The sequence below is a fragment of the Bactrocera oleae genome, chromosome 2 (genome assembly GCF_042242935.1).
Source record: "Bactrocera oleae isolate idBacOlea1 chromosome 2, idBacOlea1, whole genome shotgun sequence".
NCBI classification, from domain to species: domain Eukaryota; kingdom Metazoa; phylum Arthropoda; class Insecta; order Diptera; family Tephritidae; genus Bactrocera; species Bactrocera oleae.
In genome coordinates, this window is record NC_091536.1 from 21,902,971 (window position 1) to 21,924,507 (window position 21,537).

General features: G+C 34.1%; 1 protein-coding gene across 7 annotated transcripts in view; it reads left to right on the forward strand.

Moving 5' to 3' along the window:
• pum (pumilio) overlaps positions 1–21,537 on the forward strand; it is a 369,798-nt gene that overhangs the window by 193,870 nt on the left and 154,391 nt on the right. The window contains exon 2 of one of the 7 annotated variants that reach the window (XM_070111628.1): positions 7,606–7,617. The exons of the other annotated variants lie outside the window; for them this stretch is intronic. Coding sequence (XP_069967729.1) covers positions 7,606–7,617 — 12 coding nt within the window. The remainder of the gene's footprint in view (positions 1–7,605; positions 7,618–21,537) is intronic. 7 annotated transcript variants of the gene reach the window in all.

Genomic DNA, 21,537 nt, shown 5'->3' on the forward strand with positions numbered 1-21,537 from the left:
AAAGGGGATGGTAAAAATATTTTTTGTTTTTGTTTTTTTATTGGGTCCGAACTCGAGCTTCTAAACCAGAATACATACCCCTTAAAAAGTGTGATGAATGCTGGGTGTAAAATATAGTTTTGTGCATAGGAATTTTTCACTTTTCATATAGTAATATTTTATATTTTTAACATCTCATTTTCGGCTAAAAATTTTTTTAAATGAAGTTGAAATGAAATTTCTAAAAGTCAACAAGAAAAAATATTGATTTTTTATTTTAAAATTAAAAACTCTTGCAGTCCATCAGTGTAATTATTTAATTTAATTGCTATAATTGGTCATAGGCTATAGCAGCAATTATTTCAACCGATACTGATTCAACACAACTCAACTACCTACCGAAGCGCTTAATCGTCATATTTGAAACGTTAGCAGCTTTTTTGGCCATTCACAACGCCAACCCCACCAACATTATATTCATGGCTATTGCTTTGTTCACAGCGAAACATTTCATCTCGCATATTGCGCCTGTGTTCGCTGCAAGCAAAAGCGCCTTAAAATGACAAGCACGCCCACCTAAAATGAGTAGGGATGCGCGCAGCAACGTTGGTTAACGAAAATTTAAATGCTTCGCCGCATGCCACGAACAGGCAAAGGCTGGCAGTCTCTTAACATCTTGTATCAAACAGCTACTCGTTGTGCTGCTGGTTCCAGCATCCTTGTAACCACGTCAAGCCTACTCTCTTCCGCACCGTTGCCCTTTTGTTGCTAGTCCAAAAATGTGGTTGTAGTGCTACATACATAAATGTTAGCTGCTCGCTGGCTTGCCTCTTATTCTTTAGAATAATTTTTTCTATATTTTCCGGCTTGTAAAATTTATGCGCTTGTAATTCCCGATATCATTTTCGGTTTCAGTTTCGGTTAGCGGGTGGCAGCACTGTATTCTCCATTCAACCATTTGCAAGTGTGTACATAGCAATGGTACGGTAGTTGTTGTAGGCGTGTCAGCATGTTACCCACAAGCTGGCTGACAAGCTTACAAGGAAGCAATTTTGTATGGGACTTCATTAACCGTGAAAGTGCTGTTTGTAAATTTTGCATGAACGAGCATTGGCTGTTCAGGGTTTTCCTCCACCGCTGCTGCGTTCCTTTATCGTACATTGGAAATATGCTGTTAGCATGAATATTGAGTGTTGAAACTTTTCTAAGGTTAAATAACTACAAATTGTGCCCAATGAGTGGCAGCAATCTTCACGGATTACATTGACTTTATGAATTATGCATGTGGAATATCTAATATGTGCCGTTGTTATGCAGCACACTGTGCTTTGTGCATACTTTGCTAGTCTGTCTTGTATGTTTACAAGGAAGTCGAAAGTGTAATTAGTAGCCTTTGAATGTTTTATGAATTTCGTGCTCTCTTTAAATTGTATTGTAATATTGCTGCTTTCTAACCTCTACAGTTTTTCTTGTATATAATGGAATAAAATTTTTTTTAACGCTTGCAACCCATACAAACTTTCACTATAAGAATTTTTTACTTATACATTTCAAATCAACGTCCTGCAGTAAAAAAAAATTAATAAAAAATATTTAAAAAAAAATTTTAATAATAAAAAACAAAAAAATGTTTAAATAATAAAAAAAATATATAAACAAAATTAGGAAAATAAATTAATAATGAAAGTTAATTAGCTGCTTATTTTACTGTTAAATTCCTTTGTAGAAAGTTTGTACTGGCTTTGAAGTCATTAAGCAAATGCATTCACAGAGCTGTTTAACAAAGTGGGCGTGGCTAATGAATGGTACAAACATTTGAAATGAAAGGCAAAATGACACTGCTACAAATTGATCATTGTATATGTATATATATATACAAACTACAAGTTTTTGCCAATTTTGTTGGAGCGTGGTTTTATATAACAATTTTTGGTCGAAATGTGCAAGCATTTATTCTCGATAAAGTTACTTGGAAAGAGCGATTATAAAAGGTTTGAAAATATTTTACGTGCTTTTTAGTTTCCATTGTGGGTTTCCGTAGCATATAGCTGCAATACAAACTGAACAATCGGAATCAAGTACTTGTATGAAAAACTTTTTTAATTAATGCAATATTTTCACAAAAGTTTGCATGAGTTATTTTCTAAGGCAACAATGTAATCTCCGAAGAAATTCTTTAGATCGGCTCACTATAGCATATATCTGCCATACACACTGAACAATCGGAGTTATGTTCTTGCATGGAAAACTTTTTCATTTGACGAGATATCTACACGAAATTTGGAACGGCTCATTATGTGAGGCAAAAATGGAATATCCGAAGAAATTGTTCAGATCAGAGCACTATAGCATATGCTGCCTACAAACTGAACCATCCAATTCAAGTCAGTGTATTGAAAACACGTTTATTTGTCAAGTCATCTACAAAAAATTTGGCATAAGGTATTATACAAGGCATCGCGACGAGCGCCGACGAAAGTGTTTAGATCGAACTATTATAGCATATAGCTGCAACTGACCGATTAAATTCAAGTAGTTAGTACTGCTGGCTTAAGTCATTTATGGCATGACTGTGATTCACTAAATATTTATGCAATCTTCTAAATAATGCGCTAATTATGCAAAGCATCATGCGACAAATCGCGCTGTACCTTATTAGATACAGTCGCGCTACCGTAAAATTTCATACGTTCGTAGTGACTTTTTCGAAACATTTGCCCAAAGCTGTTCAGCGAAATACTATTAGCCATTGAATTTCGAAACCCTTGTCTTACATTGCCACAATAGAGTGTCGCCAACGCAGCAACAACAATAACGGCTCTAATTAGTGAAGCATTCGCTACAGCGGCTTACTCATAACGATCGAAAGCAAAGCAGATCAATGTGGCAGTAAAGGCGTGAAAACCTGCCGCTGTGCTTTGACCCACTGTCCAGCGCTAATTGCGCCACTTACATACAGACATACTTATATAACATATACATATACAAGTATAGCACATCATGAAAGTGGCACATCAACAAATATTTACCGCTGTTGCTCAGCCGACTCGCCAGCTTTTAGCGCGCAGCTCCAAATGCCACTCACTCTTGCCACACATTAGCACTGCAGTGTAAAAGGCAGCAACAAAGCAGTAACAGTGCAAATAAGGCTAAAGAAAAATCAAAATGAGTTTTCTGCTGCATGCTAAGGTACGTGTGTATGTATTTATGTATGTGCCAACGAAAACGCGCTCGAATTCCGTCAATGCGGCAAGCAGTGAAAAGGACATCAATTTTATCGCCTTTGTAGCAGTTTTTTCTGATATTTTATTTCTGCGCTGCGCTCGATCTGAACAATAAAGAATTTATGCACACGCAAATTAATAAATCATAGAGTCCAGTAAACAAAAGCCCGTGTAGCTGCATGCATATGGATATTTGCCTGACTATTGCAGGCCAGCCGTTAGGAGGCGCACCCAAGGACCCTTAGAGCCATTCTTTTGAATATTTGTCAGTTGTCAGTGTACATCATCTGCATGTATGTACGTATGTACGCATGTGTGTATGCGCATTTTCGGTGCTGTCAGCAACATCAATGAAAACTTCATTGCCCAGTATTCTGCTACATTTTTATTACGTTTTTGCCTATTTTTTGTGCTTGTTTTTGCTTTACGTTGTGGCATGTGGCATGTGGTTGTGTGCGCTGTGGTTGGAGGTCAACGTAGTAACGAAAGGAAAACGGTGCCCCAACAATAGCCTGAAAACGGTAAGCTGCTATGTGTGTATTTTCGGTTGACAACTTTCTGCTTCAATAGTTGTTGTTGTAACCGTTGTGCGCATTCCGGCGCTTATGTACTACAACGCGCCTCGATTTACAACATTGTATCTCGCATTTGTTGTGGTTTTACGGAGATAGCTTTACGCGCGTACATGTGTGAGTGTGTGTATGTGGTTCTTTGCTGATTACAGCGACCATCATGAAATCACCACGTCTGATGGTTTGTGGCCAACGCCTGTCAACGTGTATGTCGTAGACGTGAGAAAAAAATTTCAAAAAAATACAACAAAAAATATCAAATAATAAAAATCAATTGTAGCGACAGAGTTGCAATCGAAAATATGTAAAAAATTTGCATATGCATATTTCAAAAATATCACATAAGCTGAAAATGTACTTGTCAGTCTGTGCGCCAGCTGAGCTCACTTTAATTATTTTATGTAAATTTTGATTGTTTTTAGGTAATAATTTTATACAAAAAAAAAAAAAATATATTAAAACGTACATGCTGTCCTGCAGTTGCTGTGGAAAATGTGTTTAGCGTTAAGGCACTTCTATTTACAGCTACTGCTTTTCATATGTGTAATTTGCTAAAAAAGATTGCCATCAGCTTTGGCTTTTGTAGCAAAGTAAAATAAATTATAGTGACAATATTACATTTAAATTCTGCACTAGCTGCATTTAAAGGATAACAAAATCAACTCTTGGCTCTCAACATGTGTCTAGAAATTGTGCCAAACCATTCATGCAAGCAAATATGTACAAATTTATTCAACTGCCGGCGTTTGACACCTTTGCGGGTCAAGTGGTTGCCGCAATATTTCATAGAAACTGGTTACATCTTTTAGCTACCTGCATAATACCTATACATACGTATACAAGACTAGTGAATTCAATGTGACGTTAAAGATAGCGACTTTTCCGCATATAGAGTGATGAGCATGACTGTCAGCTTCTGGATTTTGGGGTTCATAAACATACATTTTTCGTGTTGATTTTTTTTTACAACAACCGCAAAATGTAGTACAAATTTAATAAATTGCTGTAACAGCTTTGTTTATTAAAAATAAATGAATGTCTTCAGTCATTTCTTAAATTTCTCACCAACGAAGGCTAGTTTAAATAATAATTAAAGTGGCAACTCGATTATTATACGCTGAACAGCCTATATTAAGTTTGCCACGAAGTTTGTAATATTCAAAAGGAAACGTCGGATACCCTATAAAATATATACATACATGATCAGCGTGACGCGCTGAGGCGTTTGCGCCATGTCCGTCTGTCTGTCCGCGTATATATTAGGTGTAGTAAAAATAAATCAATTACTCTTCCCAATAGGTGGCGTTATTTATCTGTATCTCGCGTTGCATTAGTCCGTTCGGGCTCCGCTAGATGGCGTTAGAAAGATGACATTTCGTACTAAAAAAGCTTTTCTAGCAGTTTTGTGATTGGTTGATTCAATTTTGTTTGAGCGCGCGTCAAAAATGAACACTAGCAAAGAGAAAATACGCTTTTTCATTTGACGAGATATCTTCACGAAATTTGGCACGGTTTATTGTCTAAAGCAATAATGCAATTTGCGAAGAAGTTGTTCAGATCCGACCACTATAACTTATAGCTGTCACACAAACTGAACGTTCGAAATAAAAATTTGGTTGTTTTTATACCCTCCATTTTATGAAAATGCAGCTATGAAGGTTATTATGGCTTCGGTGCAGCCGAAGTTAACGCTTTTTCTTCTTTTCACTAATTTTCTATCAGCCTGCCACTTCCTACTCCCACTGTACATTTACTTATAAATATATATGCATATGTATGTATTATCAGTAATTATATTAACACATGATTATATACCTATAAGAAACCATATAAAGGTATGCGCCTTACTCCGTTGTCGATTTTCAAGTGCGCGTATGAAGCGAGAACTCTCGAAAGCATCATATGCAGTGCGTGCTCGAGAATGTGTAAAAGGGTTTTAAATTTTTTATATCAACGCACACTCGTGAAATGTTCCGATTAAAAACAGGATGCCAAACGTTCATACATGTACACATTATTATTTATACGCCTACATGCATATATATGAACCGTTGTTTGGGTAGCCAGAGACCCGTGTCACACTCGAGCTTCTCACGTATTGCCATAATGGCTGCGCATGCATATAGGCAGAGGAAGTATTACGGTTTTACGACATTCGGTGCCGGAAGGTTATATGAGGTAGAGCAAAGCTTCAATATAATTTTCAATTTGTTGATGGAGTGTATGTTGCTGATGAGCAAACCCAATTTTTATGCCATCTTTTGGTGGTGTCATTAAAATGCCTAAGATAATGTACATCGACGAGCTTTACGCGCAAAGGAATATTGGGCCACAGTTATATTATGTTTAACTTATGTTAAAGTCATAGTAGTGTCTGGCTAAGTATTCGTAGTACAAGCGAAGTCAGCATCTCTCAGTTAACTGTGCTGCTAAGACATTATCACAATCTGATGATTGTCTTTTAAATATTACGTATACGCACTATTGCCCCGCACAGCATCAGCAGTTATTCGAATTTGAATTGAAATATATATAATATAATAAATTAAATATATACAATATAATATATAAATGCATATATGTATTGTATTTACTGCATATATATGTAGGTATTTCAGCAAGGTGGCGATTCGTTTCAATATTAATTCAATAACTGAGTAGTATTTTTTGTTTTTTGTTTTGTGAAATTCTCACATCGCTTGATCTTCTCTTCCCTTTAAACCTGTTTTTTTATATACTTTTATTTTGTTCTCGATTACCCATTGGCGCATCCATTTTGATGAACCCGCCGCAATTCTACTTTGCCCAACGTTGTGAACTTTGTAACTGATATTCATTAATTATTTTCTCATTTAATTTGCCAGTCAGCGTTCTCTTTTAACTCGAAATGTGTTAAAAACGTATTTCACTTTATTTATTTTTTACTTTCTCGTGTTGGTACATTCAATTATTTTTTTGATGCATCATTTCACACGTGAAAAAAAACTTCAATCCTGCTGCTTCTGCATTACATGCGATCCCTTAATCCAATGAGTGCCGCAGCATAACTTGATACCCACCAATTTTTTTTTATGACGACCGTGTTTCCAATTTTTATTCAATTTACATTCTCAACAAATTAAATTCGTATCATAAATCATCTGTTGCGTATGCAAGTAACTTTTAATATTTGCTGGCAATCATTACAATACTTTTTTTTTTGGCTGCCTTTAGCAGATTTAATGCGTCTGTCTGGCATTTCTATCGGCATTTGTTTACTTAGTGGCGCTGTGAATACCCCTTTTGCAACATTTCTATGTTACATTGATTTGTTTGTATTATTTTAATTGCGTGTGGGTGGATTCACACAAAAATATATATTGTCTATGTGTTAGTTATAAATATAAGTGGTTTAAAGTGAGATTTTTCTACTTGAGTGCTCAAACGGCGCGCATTGGTTAATTCCTGCTTTGAGTTATGTACATAATATTTTATTTGCACGCACTGTTTTTGTATACACACTTTAATGTAGCATATTTTTGATAGGAAATTTCATTATTGCTGTCTGGTTGCTAAGCAAAGTATGTTGTTTCAATGCCAAGTGTTTAAGGCTTCATATCGCTAATTGCTTTTAGGTATATAACATATACATTTGAGCAATATATTTAAGTATATGAATGTTGATTTCAAAAAGTTGGTTGACTTATTTCACTACTTAGAACATAACTTAAAATTACTTTATCAGTTTATATACATATTGTTATTGTTTTGTTTGTTATATTTTTTAAAATGTATAGCATTTCGAAAGACACGCTCTAATCGCATTTTTTCTTTATGCTTTATCTTTGCAGGTAGGTGACAATGTATGTACACAACCATTAGACATTTTAATAGTCCACTCCCAAATCGTAAGCAAAATTTCAAGTAACTATACCAAGGTTACCTTTTATCGGGTTTAGAAAAGAAATTTTAAACATCGAAAATCGCTTTACTGTTTTTTAAAGTATTCTCCATTAAGTTTTATACACTTTCGCATACGTTTGAAGCAGTTGCCGTAGCACCTTTGCCACTCTGTTTGAGGTGTCTCCAAAACATGCGTTCTGAACGCATCAACCGCTACTTCAGGCGTTCAAAAAACGTTGCCTCTTAGTTTAGCTTTTACGTACGGAAATAAAAAGAAGTCCTTCGGTGCCAACTCGGCACTATACGACAAATGACTCATCAAATCGATGTTTTGAGTGCTCAAAAAGTCGATGTGTGAGAGCTCGCATTGTCGTGCTGAACTGTGTTTGGCGGTTGGTTTTCCTGATTTCTTGAGAGACAACTTTCAAACAAATAGTTGTGTACTATGCAGAATTTACTGTTCTGCTTTGTTCTAGTAGTTTGCTGGCGACATTTCCAGTTTTTCCAAAAATACGGGCAACCATATGCTTAGAAGTGCTTCCTTTGTGCGTAACATTTACAGATTTTTATGCGCGTTATTTATTAAAATATATTTTCTTACCTTACATTTGTACACGTGCGGGCATTTTTCGTCTAAACTAATTAACTGCAGCTCCCTAATTGCTTTGAAAATGCGCTGAGCTGCCAAATAACCAAAATTCTCTATTTATATGAAATGTGCTATTGAAAGCACAAAACGTCAGGCAATAATTTTGGCTATAGATATTTTTTTGTTTGTTGCCCAATAATTTATATTTCATATATGTGTGCTTGTAAAATTATTAATATATAAATACCTAAAGTGCTTAATGTTTGGCTTTTAATTTTTTCTTAATTACACCGTACTGTTAAATATATATGTGTGAGTATAAAATTTAAATTTTTTAATGTTTAAACCTGTGAGTCACCCGGTCCGAAAGACGCTCCTATCAAGTTTTTACTCTTTTAAATGTCATCAAAATTTTTCTTTTGCAATAGGAAATATTAGTTTTTCTTACTATTGTTAAAGCATATTTGCAACTTTCTTGCACCTACGTGTATATTCCTGTTGCTCAATAATTACAGCAGCACTGCAACCTTTTAACTTATGTTTTGCGTATTTTGATATATGTAACTTTTTTCGTAGTAATTTGATTATTAATAAAACGATGGCGCTTGATAAGTTTTTGTTAAACACTGACGTAAGGCGAAGCACAAGATATTTGTTAAAACATTACTTAAAAAGTCTTTCGAAAAAGGCAAAGTGAGAAAAGTGAAAACTTTTTTGAGTTAAGTAACGCTCAATTTTTAACTAGCGTCACCAAGCCACGCCGACTTTCGAATATGGTTAATACGAAAATTTCTTTGTGTTACAGTGTACAGAAAGTGCGCGCAATATTTCTATTGTTTATATTATTTGTTTACGTGGAATTTCAGGTATATTTCCCTATCGTGCTAGCAATTTATTTCATACATACTTATGTGCAAATAATTGTTTTGAGGTATTGACTATTGCAAAGTGATTGTTAAAGCATTCGTGTTTACTGATTATTTTTCATTTCTGGCACTGTTTACAATTTTGAAAATTTATACATTTTTCTTGGCAGTGATGTGTGAAGAAGCAAGAATACTTGCTTAAAAATTAAGTTAAATTTAATATAATGGCAATTAAAGTTTGCAAAATATTTGTTACTTGTTATTGTTAATTAGCTAGCAGTTTAATATAATATAAACACAAACAAATTGATTGAAAGTAATCCACCTAGTTCAGCTAGTAAATGCTTTATGTCTGTCAGAAGAAACCAATTTTTTCAAAAGTATACAAAGTTACCCAAGCTATTGTATTATATTTTCGGCGCTTCGAGCACTCAGCCAATAATTTTTTATAGTTATTTGGAAGTCTAAATCTTTCGCGTTCAAACCTGTCGAACTAAGTTAATTGCATATCTCTAACGATTTGCTGATTTAAATTTATGCACTTAAATATATAAATAATATGTGTGTGTGTGTGCTTATATAAATCCGCAACGCTCACACAAACGAGTGTTTCTGCGATTTTGCTATACATAATCACCGATTGCCACGAATTTTAACGACTTAGCTAATTTGATAAAACTTGCTTTTTATTTGTGCGGTAAGAAGCTCATCAGACGAAACTATACTCGTATAAAATCAGCTTGAAAATATTTAGATCGAAATAAAAGATAATCCGCAGCGCTAAAGAGAACAATAACGTATAGAAACGATTCATTAATTGCTTAGCGTGTATTTATGCATTTCGCAAGCCTGCATCATGGCAGCTGAAAAATTACCAAATGCCTAATATCTCGGCTGAACTCAATGAAAAATTGGCAGCGAATTAATATTACCACATATCTAAAACAAAACGGCATGCAATAATGTTTTCAATAAAAGTACACAAAAAGAATTACTCATGTTGATATTTTTAAAACTCATCGGGCGAAAAAAATGAGTAAGCGAGTAATTTCATTATGCGCAACCTAGCGTGTCGCGATCGTTTCAAATCTTGCCATGTCGATCAGTTCATGACAACTCTCAAACATAAATAGTTGTACTACAAGCATTGAAAACGAGAAATTTAGGATTTTCATTGTTGTTTTATATTTTCGAGTTGTTTTGTAAACTTTTTATGTTTTCGAGTTTTTTTTTGCAATTTTTTTTTGTTTTTGTAATTTTCTTCCCATTAGTTTATTTTAATTTTTTTCTTATTTGTTTTCTCTTTCTTTTGTATTTTTTTTTTTGGTTTTTTTTTTGTTGTGTTTTTTTTGTGTGTTTTTTTTTTACCTCTATTCTGACCGCCAACGGTCTTTTAATGATGACACAACAATATTTGTTGGAATGTGTTTCGATCGCGTTTAGATTTGCGTTATAGTTCTAATGCTTGTGCCGCTCATTAGCTGTTGAGTTTTTGCATTGTTGTTGTGCTATGTCGCTGACTGTTTGAAGCTGCGTTGTTTCTGTGGACAAGCGTCCGGTTGTTGCTGTTTTTTTGTACGGTTCGCGGTTTGTTTTATGTCACAGTTGGAATATCTGTAATATCGCATGATATTCTTTTTGTGAAAATATGGTAAATATTTCACCTGTACATATACATATACTTTTCTTTTTTGTAACGTTGTATATTTAAAATTTATTATGTTTTGGTTATTGTACACAGATGTTTAAAATCTACTAGTTTGCCAAAAGTGGAGAATTTAAATGAATGTAGAACTAAGCGCGGCAAAATTTGTAATTTCCTGAATGTGTCGTGAATATATAATTAAATATTAGAGAGTAATTTTTTTAGACATTGAAACTGGGTTTATTTAATCCTTATTTCCATATTTCAAGCAAAATGAGTTGAATATAAAATGCGCGGAACAATATAAAAAATATTGCAATCAGTAAATGCTTCAGCGGCCGTGACTGCAGTTTCTGGTATGACAAATAATTTTACGAACTGTCAGCGTAGTTTTATTGTTCCACCTTTTCAAAGCGCGTTATCAGAAACTTTTTCAGCTATATACCAAATTTTAACATATATTTTCTATATATACATATATTTGTACCAAAACATCATCTAAGCAAGCCGTTCACTGATAGTAAATTTATTACTCAATTTATTTATTCAAATTTATTACTAGATATACACTACCATATTTACATACTGCGCGCGTCTCTAATGACAAAAGTGTGTATATATGATATAAGCAGTTATTTGAATTTGCTTTAATTATATACGTCAGACAGACCTGGTCTAATTTATGTATGAGGCGGCCTACAATTTCAACTGCGTCGAATTAACAAAGTTGGATCGGCAGAAAATCCAGTTTATCCGCTCACCTTTGACGGTCGGAAATAGTTGCCGCACATTCATACCGTTTCATTTCTTGTTTAAACTGCAATAGTGTTAGCATTCGTATACATTTGATCAAGAAATGAATGTTCAATGTAAGATTATTCTAAGATTTTCTAAAGTGGCAATAAAGGCTAATTATAAAGGCCTTGTGCACCCTCAGACATATTTATTTAGGCGTGAACACACATACTATTATAAATATATACATATGTATATACATCTTATTACAAGCGTATATTTAGCTTTTTCTTGCCTCGAGTGATAACTTTGTGTGGGTGTGTAGCATATTATCCATTTTATTAGCTCATAAATTCAAATTGCGAGAAACTCATTTTTACTCAACATTACTCACAGCACTATTTTCGAAAGCGAAGAAAATTCTCAGGTATTCGAAAATATTTTCCACAAATAAACATTTGGTTGCTTTTCAGCGCAACGATATACCTACATGCTTCGAGAGTGTCATAAGACTTGCAAGTTTTTGTGTTCGTTTTATTGACAGAAATAGAATATTAATGGCGCAAAAATAGTGATATTTATATGAAAGTAGTTTCATGGAGAGCATTTCGAAATACAAATACGAAACACATGCTTGGCTTCATACATGCATATCAATGCATATAACCAAAAGCGCTTTATATGCGCAAGTGTGCGTGTATAGATGACTATTTAAATAGTGATAGCAAATAAAAACAATAAAATAGTCAAACAATTGTGTTGTGTAAAATATTTATTTGATTTGCAAATTTAAAGCACTTAAAGCTGTCACCTGTCAGCTGGTATAAATATATGAAATACCCTGAATTGGTTATGTTATCGATCTGAAATTTTGCACACGCCTTTTTCTTCCCGAAAAAGTGCTATAGCATATAGCTGCCATACAAATTGACCCATCAAAATCAAGTTCTTGTATGCAAAACTTTTTTTTTACTTGAGTGCCACTGAAGTTAACAGTTTGTCTGTTTTTTTTTTTGTTTTTTTTTGTGGATATTAATACTTGCAATTCAGCACTTTCTCCCTATCTATACACATATTTATATTATAGAATCTCTTTTGCTTTTCACAGCACGCTCAGATATGCTATGCTATTAAATTCAAATATTTTCTGCAAAAGCATTAAAAATTTAGTGCCAATATTTACACTTTTACCATACACATAAAAATTAAGTTTAAAAAGGAAAAACTAATAAAACTCTTACCGCATGACTATAAAAGAAAATGCGCACACACATAAACAAACATACGTACGTGTGAATATCGACTGCCATCACTAATAACCGTTGAAGTTTTCTAAGTAAATATAAATTTTATGGCGAACACAGCTTAACCCAATTTTCAACAGCGCACACGAAAGTGCGCACCAACACACTTACGCACACCTTACAAGCATATACATGCTGGTATGTATGTGTACGCACCAACACTTGCAGGTGCTTAACGTTCAGTTCGAGTGTCACCATTTTCTAACCGGATTTGAGCGTAATATTTTCAGTCAACAGTTTTTCACGCGGATATAAACATGGCAAGATAAGCATCTTGCTGTTTCACCAAATCTGTGCGCTATTCATATATGCTTAATGTGCTTCGAACAAGCTTAACATATCTGTCAGCCCGAAAGTGTCGAGTAATCGAGAGACAACGGCAAGCAAATGCGTTTGTATGAGCTTGTTTGTATGTATGGAAGTTTCAATGCAGAACAGTTGTGTGTTATTGTAGAAAAAATATGACACACAATTGGTGAGAGTTGGTCAAATGTATTAGTCAACATAATTGACAATAATTATGATGCTGCTGATAATGAAAATTTGTTTTCGTTTTTTAAAGTTCCACAAAAAGAGAATAATGCCTAGCTTTGTGTTTTTGTCAGCTGTCAACCGAAGCGTTTTCTTTACTTATTATCTATATTTTATATTTAGAAAGTTTTTATTTTTCTTATGCTTACCTGTTCTGTCATAAACGCTCTCTGTTTGGCTTTTGTGTCTGCCACAGTGCTGAAAATTCGCTAAAATTGACATACAAATTGCCAACGATTTGGCAGCCGTTCAAAAAATTAACTGAAAAAGTAATTGCTGAATAGAAGAATGACAGCTGAAGTAGGGAAAGAGGTGGCGAAGTGGCTGACAACTGCAGCAGTGCACATGAAAATAAATATATTCGACTATAAAATATGTCACCGTTATGTGTTAACACTGACAGTGGAAATGCTGGGTCATAATTGCATTTATTGCCACATTAATACTTGTCAAATAACCCTGCAAAAAATGCGATAAGTTCGAGATAAGTCCGCAATTCGTCGCAAAGGAACATGTGACTAATACCACCTTTGATATATTTACCATTATATTACCATATTTTTGCAGGCAATTACAGTAGAAATATATCTCTAGACAAATGAGTCATCAATTATACATATGCAGTTATTAATTATATATCTTGGATTCGGATTCTAACCTTAACAAAGCATAGGAATATTTTGGACTTAGTTTTCTATTAAAAGCATCCGTTTAAATTACGCAGATGTGATATAATTTCCATTCAGAAAGATACGGAAAGCTCTTGATATTCTAAAGCCAAAGTGCGCTATAAGGTAACAAATAATAAAAAAGTGAAAACTAATTAAGAAATCTTAGTTATAAATTTTTTGTGTTGTAATGTCATATCTAAGCCTTAAACAACATAGACGCCGGGTCGACCTTAAGAACGGTAAAATTATGAGGTATTCTCTTCACATACTCAAAATTGGCAAATATTTATTATCGACTTCAAAGAGCCATATATAAACATGCCAACGCTTAATTCAAAACCATACGAGTACACGTGTCATCATTCTCGGCTGGGATGACTTTCAGTGCCTTCAGCATATTTTTTTATCGGTTTCGACTCGTTTTTAGAGCGCTCATTCGTATTGTTGCACAGTTTCGACATCATATTGGCAAACTCAAGGTCCATCATCGTATCATATCAGTTCTCGATACATTGTCCAAGCATTTTAGAGACCTCTACTCGATATTCAATTCTTTTGATACGAGTCATCCATGAGGGATGCTGATATCATCTCTATCTATCATATCTCTCTCTCTTTTCTATCTCTCTAATATCAACACGACGATTTTCAAGCATTGTTTCTGTAACTTTTTTGATGTAGAGTTGGAGGAACGACTCCAATTACTTACCTTTGTTTTACTCATTACTATTAACTTTTGTTTACAAATACTTTTTAAGTTAATAATTTTAGTAATGTGTTTTTCGTAGAGATGTTCTGGTGTAGAACAAGGAGAAAAAGTAAATGTGTGAAGTGAAAGCAGTGTTCTAACCAACAAACAAAAAATATATTATATTAAAATAACGGACTACAAAAACCAAAAAAAAAAGTGTCTACAAGAGCAAATAAAGTGAAAGAAGAAAAAATTACAAAAAAAAAAAAAATTAATATCTCCACACTGTATGCTCGTAAGCATGACACGCCACTAAAATGTAAGCAAAAAGTTGATAGAAAAGAGAAAGAAAATAATAAATATATATACATATGCTTAACGTAGAAAAGCGCCGATGCCAGTGTTTACGGTAACCAAGTGCGTTCACCTTTGTCTAACTAAATTATGGAGCCACGAATAAATAACAAGGGAAACTAGTAAATAACAGTAGAAGGTAGCGCTAGAAATATGCGAATTAACCAAAGTTACCAAGTACACAATAACTTGCGAAATACTCGTAAATAATTTAAATAAAAACGTGCATAGCTTTTGCGAACGATTTTCGCGATTTTATTAGTAATTGGTTTTCTTTTGCCTCAAAATTGTTAACAATTTGCGAAATGTTAAAAACTGCTGCTTCCAACAGTTCGAGCGTTTATTGCGCTTAATGAGGTATAAAGTTGTGAGTTGAAGTGATTTGTGTATGAACAGAAGTGGCGGTATTTGCGTCGGCTCGCGCATTACATCATGACTCAAATTTAATTAGCAGCATTTTGGGCGCAGCACTTACGCAATTCGTTATTTCTGTTTTGCTTATGCATTCTATTGCCGCTTTTTTGCTAATTAAAAATAAACAGCAAAATAACGTTATGCAGACATTGGCATGGCGGTGGCGGTGCGCGGTTGGCATGTGCGTAACTTCATTTAACTACTTGAAGAAGCGCTTGAGTAGTCTTCAGCTTGACTTCGCCGCAATGCTTTGACTGCAGAAGTATTGAAGTACCTCGTATGCCTTTTATTTATAGGTTTAAGTTTGTTAGTGTATATTCTGTTGTTATATTGGCCTTGCCTTCCGCATTTAAATTTTGTTTGTTTTCTTTAAATCAATTACTTTTTTTTTATTTATTTTTTGTTTTTATTAATTTTTTAATTGTTTTTTATTTTATTTATTTTTTATTGTTTTTTTTATTTTATTTTTTTATATATTTTTTTTTATATATTTATTATTTTATTTTTATATTTTTATTTTTTTTTTTGTCTTTCGTTCTTGAGCCTGTTTTATTTTTATTCAATGTCCAGTTATGCATTTCGTTTTGACCGTTATTCATATATAATTCCACGCACGCTCTTATTTACCAACGTTTTATATCTGTGCACCGTTATTCGTTAGCACCTTACATTTTACCGTTATCCAGATTTAAACATTTGAACGACATTTTAACGTGTCTTGTATGCTTGCACGCTTATTGACAGCCATCAGTTCTTGCTGCTCATTGTGATTCAGCACGAGATTATAACATAACTCTTATTTATATACAGCCAAAGTATTCCATATTGCGTAGATGTTACACTTTTGTGCGCAAAATACCTGCTGCATTTTTTATGCATCCTTATTTTGTTGACATGCGTTCATAAGGGACTGTTAGGACTAGGATTGTTATGAAATGTGGAAGAAATAATTTGAAAATCGATTTTCCATAGCTAAACCTCTGCTGTGATATTACTATAATCGTAGATAAAAATATAAATTTTGAAAAACTTTATTTAAAGTTAAGATTTCGCAATCAAGACACCAACTAAGTGTTAGGCAGTAGGACTGAGCGGTCGAGGCTATAGCATAATTTCTAAGCACTTTGGTTTAAAAAATACTAAAGTAATAGTAAATTACCTACAATTACTCCATAACAACTGAATTGACAGTTAATTTCATTGCGAGTCTAAGTGATCAATAGACTATCGTGTCGTTGTTGTCAGTCTGAGAAATTAATTATTCAACGGGAATGTTCGTAAATAATTGACAGTAAGCAGACAATTAATGTTGTATTACACCTATTCGCATACTTCTCATACATACTTTCATATGCAGTCAAGTGTGTGTTTGCTCGTGACGCTTCATTGAGCTCACAAAGCAGTTTCAACTTCCACGTAGTACGCGCCTTTCAAGCTTTGAAAAGTTCTTCCACTCGACGTCTACTTCGTTACTACACAGTTATATTATATGTGTCACACAGTGTGATAGATCATTGACACCTGAAGCCTGTAGTAAACATGTACATACATGCATCAATGTTGTTGTCATGTAAAAAAATAAGCAAACTAACAATTAAATAACACGATTTAAATAGTCGTAAGCAAAGTATGCTTGTATATACATATGTATGTACGTTTATGTATGTACGTATGTATATATGTATAGCGCCAGCAGGTGTGTACTGCTGTACATATTTATTACAAATTGAGCTTTGCAAGTGCAACAATAAAATTACAACAAACAATATAAAATAATAATAAAAGTGTTACTAAAAGGTAATTGAGTTGCAATGCTTTGTATATACGCGTTAATTGATTTGTAATTACACGGTTGAGCGGCGCCCAATTACGGGTAAAATTTCAATCGGAAACGTTTGATAAAAACATGAATAAATAAATTACTTATTTCACTAAAAAATGCTGCTATAGGACACTTGTTAAGTTTACAGCAGTTAATTGTAGCTCAGCTTAAATTCAAAAGTGAGTAACGAAAGAGTGGGAAATTCTGGAATTTTAATATATAATTATATAAAGCTTTTGTAATACGACAAGTATTCAGTGGAAATTATAGAATTTATTTAAAAACTAAGTTAGCTCGAGAAGTAATACAAAATGGCAATGCGCAGCTAACTTTGGAGTTCCTCTTATATTAATCTTAATATTAATAATAAAATAATTATATAAACAATATATATAATAATTATAAAAATAATTAATCCTCTTATATTAAAGTGAAGCATAGTATTTCCTTCTCCGCACAACAGCGCTAAAAAATTCGCCATTTTAGTCTGCCAAAAAATAAGTAATGAATATAATAAAAATATTAAAAGACCTTCATCCTTCAAAAAGCGATATTTTTATTTGCTCTCGCCTGAGAAGATAAGACAATGCCTACTTGACTTTCCTGCAGCTGTCGGAGCTCCATTAGCGATATTTTTGAGTTTTGTGTGATATACAATACTTTATGCTGGTCCCTTGATTAATTCACATCATAAGTGCTGCCAGAATTTGCTTAACGTGTGGCAACAGTATGGCTTCGCCGCTATGAGCCTTTTCTTAAAGTTCTGGTCTATATTTCTAATATAGTCCCAAAACTATCCTTAGACTTAACCATATGATATTAGAGATATCAGGGTTGCAAATAATGCATTAAAAAAACAATTGAATTAACATTTAAATAATTTTTTTTTGATCTTGTAATCCCTCATACCGGATTAAAAATTAAATAAAAAATCCCAACTACCAGATTGAAAACTAAAAAAGAAAAATTTCAATTTTAAGCATATAATCAGGAATTAAAAAAAGAATTTGCTTTAGAATTAACATTTTTGCACGTTCATTCAAATCAAAACGTAATATTTTCAATTTTCAATTTTAATACCAAACATTTTGGATTAAGGAAATGAAATTCTAATATTTAATACCAAACATCTTGAAATAAAAAAAATTAAAATTCAATTTTGAATCCAACGTTTTTGAAATAAAAAGTTCGCAACCCTGTCTCTAATCTAATTAACGGAGAATACGAAACTCGGTCTCCAAATTCACTAGTGTAATAAGAAGTAGACTGCGCAAAATATCTCTCTCACATGCATCTGTTAACAAAATATATAAAATTCGTGTTTGAGACTGGTTGTAAGTTTTGGTTTTTTATTTTGTGCCTTTAACATATTCACGATTTCCATTTTTTGCTGATGTGTCTATGTCATGTACAATGTTTATCAGTTTGGCATAAATAATGCCGAAAGTACGCAAAATGCAAACAAAAACAACAGCGGACATATTGCAATGCATAAATCATTAAACACGCCTCCAAAACAACTGGACTCTAGGTCAAGGTCATACCACGCGCTTCGCTGTCCAACCTTAGTTTCATTTAAATATGCGCTGTCAGCAGCAACAATAATTTGACATAAAAGCTAAAGAGCAGTTTTAAGCAAACTCATAACTAAATCATAAATTGGAACACTTCCGCAAAAACAAAACAAAACAAAATAACAGAAAAATAAAAAAATATTACGACTGGCGTAAGTGCGCACAGCTAACAATAATAAGCAATGGAACAAATTAGTGACGCTTTATTTTTGAGCGTTTTGCTGGTGCGTGTGTTTGGCAGAAAATTGATTTTATACATAATTAATTTATCGATTTAATTCGAATAAATGAATTTGAAGACGTCGGCGGAGCAGAAATATGTTCGAAGTTTGAGGTTTTTTTTTTAAATTTACTTATTTATTTTTGTTTTGCTAACTGTGTAAGAGCTATTAAGCAAAATATTCATAATGCGAGTAGACATTTTACTTTGCTGCTAAGCGCTGATTGCTTTATGTCGCGAGTGACGTAAAATCGCGCTTAATGCTGATTATTAACGTTTAGATTGAATTATAAAATTTACTGCATTATAAACATATATATACATATTTTTAAATGCCCTAACGTTTTTAATTATCTCATGACTTTATATCCACTGCGCTTATTTTTGTATTTTCAATTTGCGAGATTTCATTGCATTAATTAATATTGCGATTTTTGTTGTGGTAACAATGCAAAAGTAATACTTTACGGTACTTTGTCGAGCACGTTTGCACTTTACGCACACTGCAGGCTTGCATTGCCAGTGGCACAATTTCACGGATTAAGTAGCAGCTGCTGGAATCAGGCGCAACGCTTGAAAGTCAAGTATACGACAGTGTGACCGCGTTCCAGTTTTTCCACACAATCGCATACAAAACGTTAATTTGAATAAAAAACAAGTAAGGAAGGGCTAAGTTCGGATGTAAACGAACATTTTATACTCTCGCAAAGTCAAATAGTATACTCGTTTGAGATTTCTCTGTGGATTGACTGATATTTTCGGTAGAAGGTCAACTATAGACACTGGGGTCCACATATTTAGTACTTAGGGGCTTAAACAGTTTTGGTACGATTTAGACAATTTTTGGCCACTAGGTGGCATACTTTAATCGCATTATTCACGCAAAGTTTTTTCCCGATACAGTCATTGTTGTCTGATTTGCATAGTGGAAAGTGAAAGAATCAGATGGAATTTAAAATGGTGTTATATGGGAAGTAGGCGTGGTTGTAGTCCGATTTCGCCCATTTTCGCACTCTGACATAGAAACATGAAAAGAACGTTACGCACCGAATTTGGTTGAAATCGGTTAAGCAGATCTCAAGATATGGGTTTTCACCTAAAAGTGGGCTGTGCCACGCCCACTGTCTAATTTTGAACGCGGTTCCTATAAAGTCATCTTATACCATCTCAGAGATAAAACTTAATGTCTCTGGCGTGTTTAGTGCTGGATTTATCGCGCTTTTAGTAGTTTTTAACAGTACCGTTATATGGGGAGTGGGCGGAGTTGCCACCCGAGTTCAACTATTTTCACACCGTCAATAGAAGTGCTAAAAACATTTGCTTCTAGTGAACTTTGTTATTATAGCATTAGCGGTTTAGGATATATGCACATTAAACCTATTAGAGGCGGGACACTTTAAAAAAAAAGTTTTAACTGCAGATGCCCCTCCCTAATGTGATCCTGTGTACCAAATAACAGTCTTGTATCTTATTGCGGAGCTTAGTTATTTGTTTTTGATTAATGGCGTTTTGTGGGCGTGGCAGTGGTCCGATTACGCCCATCTGCAATACCAACCGTTTCACGGTACCAGGAAACATGTCTACCAAGTTTCATAAAGATATCTCAATTTTTACTCAAGTTAGAGCTTGCACGGACGGACGGACGGACAGACAGTCACCCGGATTTCAACTCGTCTCTTCATCCTGATCATTTATATATATGTAAGCCTATATCTAACTCGATTAGTTTTAGGTGATACAAACAACCGTTAGGTGAACAAAATTATTATACTCTGTAGCAACAGGTTGCGAGAGTATAAAAAAGCGCAAACGTGCAACAAACAATGGCAGCAACTGTAAACGCTGCGAAAGTAGCAGCAGCAGCAGCAGCGGCAGCGGCAAAATGCAAATTAAATTTCAGAAACTTTTTTTTTGTGTTTTTTTTTTCGTTACGTGACAGCGTCGTGGCGCGACATATAAATTCCGGTGCATGCAAGTGCACAAAATAGCTCTTAAAAGAGCGCGCTGGAACCGTGAATGCGCGTAATGGGAACGCGACGCCCAACAAGTAGAAAATAAATAAAAGGGGAACAGGGCACAAATTTGCACAATGGCTGTTGAAAAATAAGAAAACACGTTAACTGCAGTTGCAACGAAGCTAGTATACCCTTCACAAATAAAAAAGTTTCTATACAAGAACTTGATATTCACCGTTCAATATGTATGGCAGCTATATGCTATAGTTATGCGATCTAAACCATTTCTTCGGAGATTGCAGTATTGCCTTTGACAATAACTCATGCCAAATTTGGTGAACATATTTCGTCAAATGTAAGAGTTTTCCATACAGCCACTTGATACCGATCGTTCAGTTTGTATGACAGCTATATGTTATAGTGTACCGATATCTACGATTCCGACAAGTGAGCAGCTGCTTTGGGAGAAAACGGCGTGTGCATATTTTCACAGCGATATCTCTACTTTG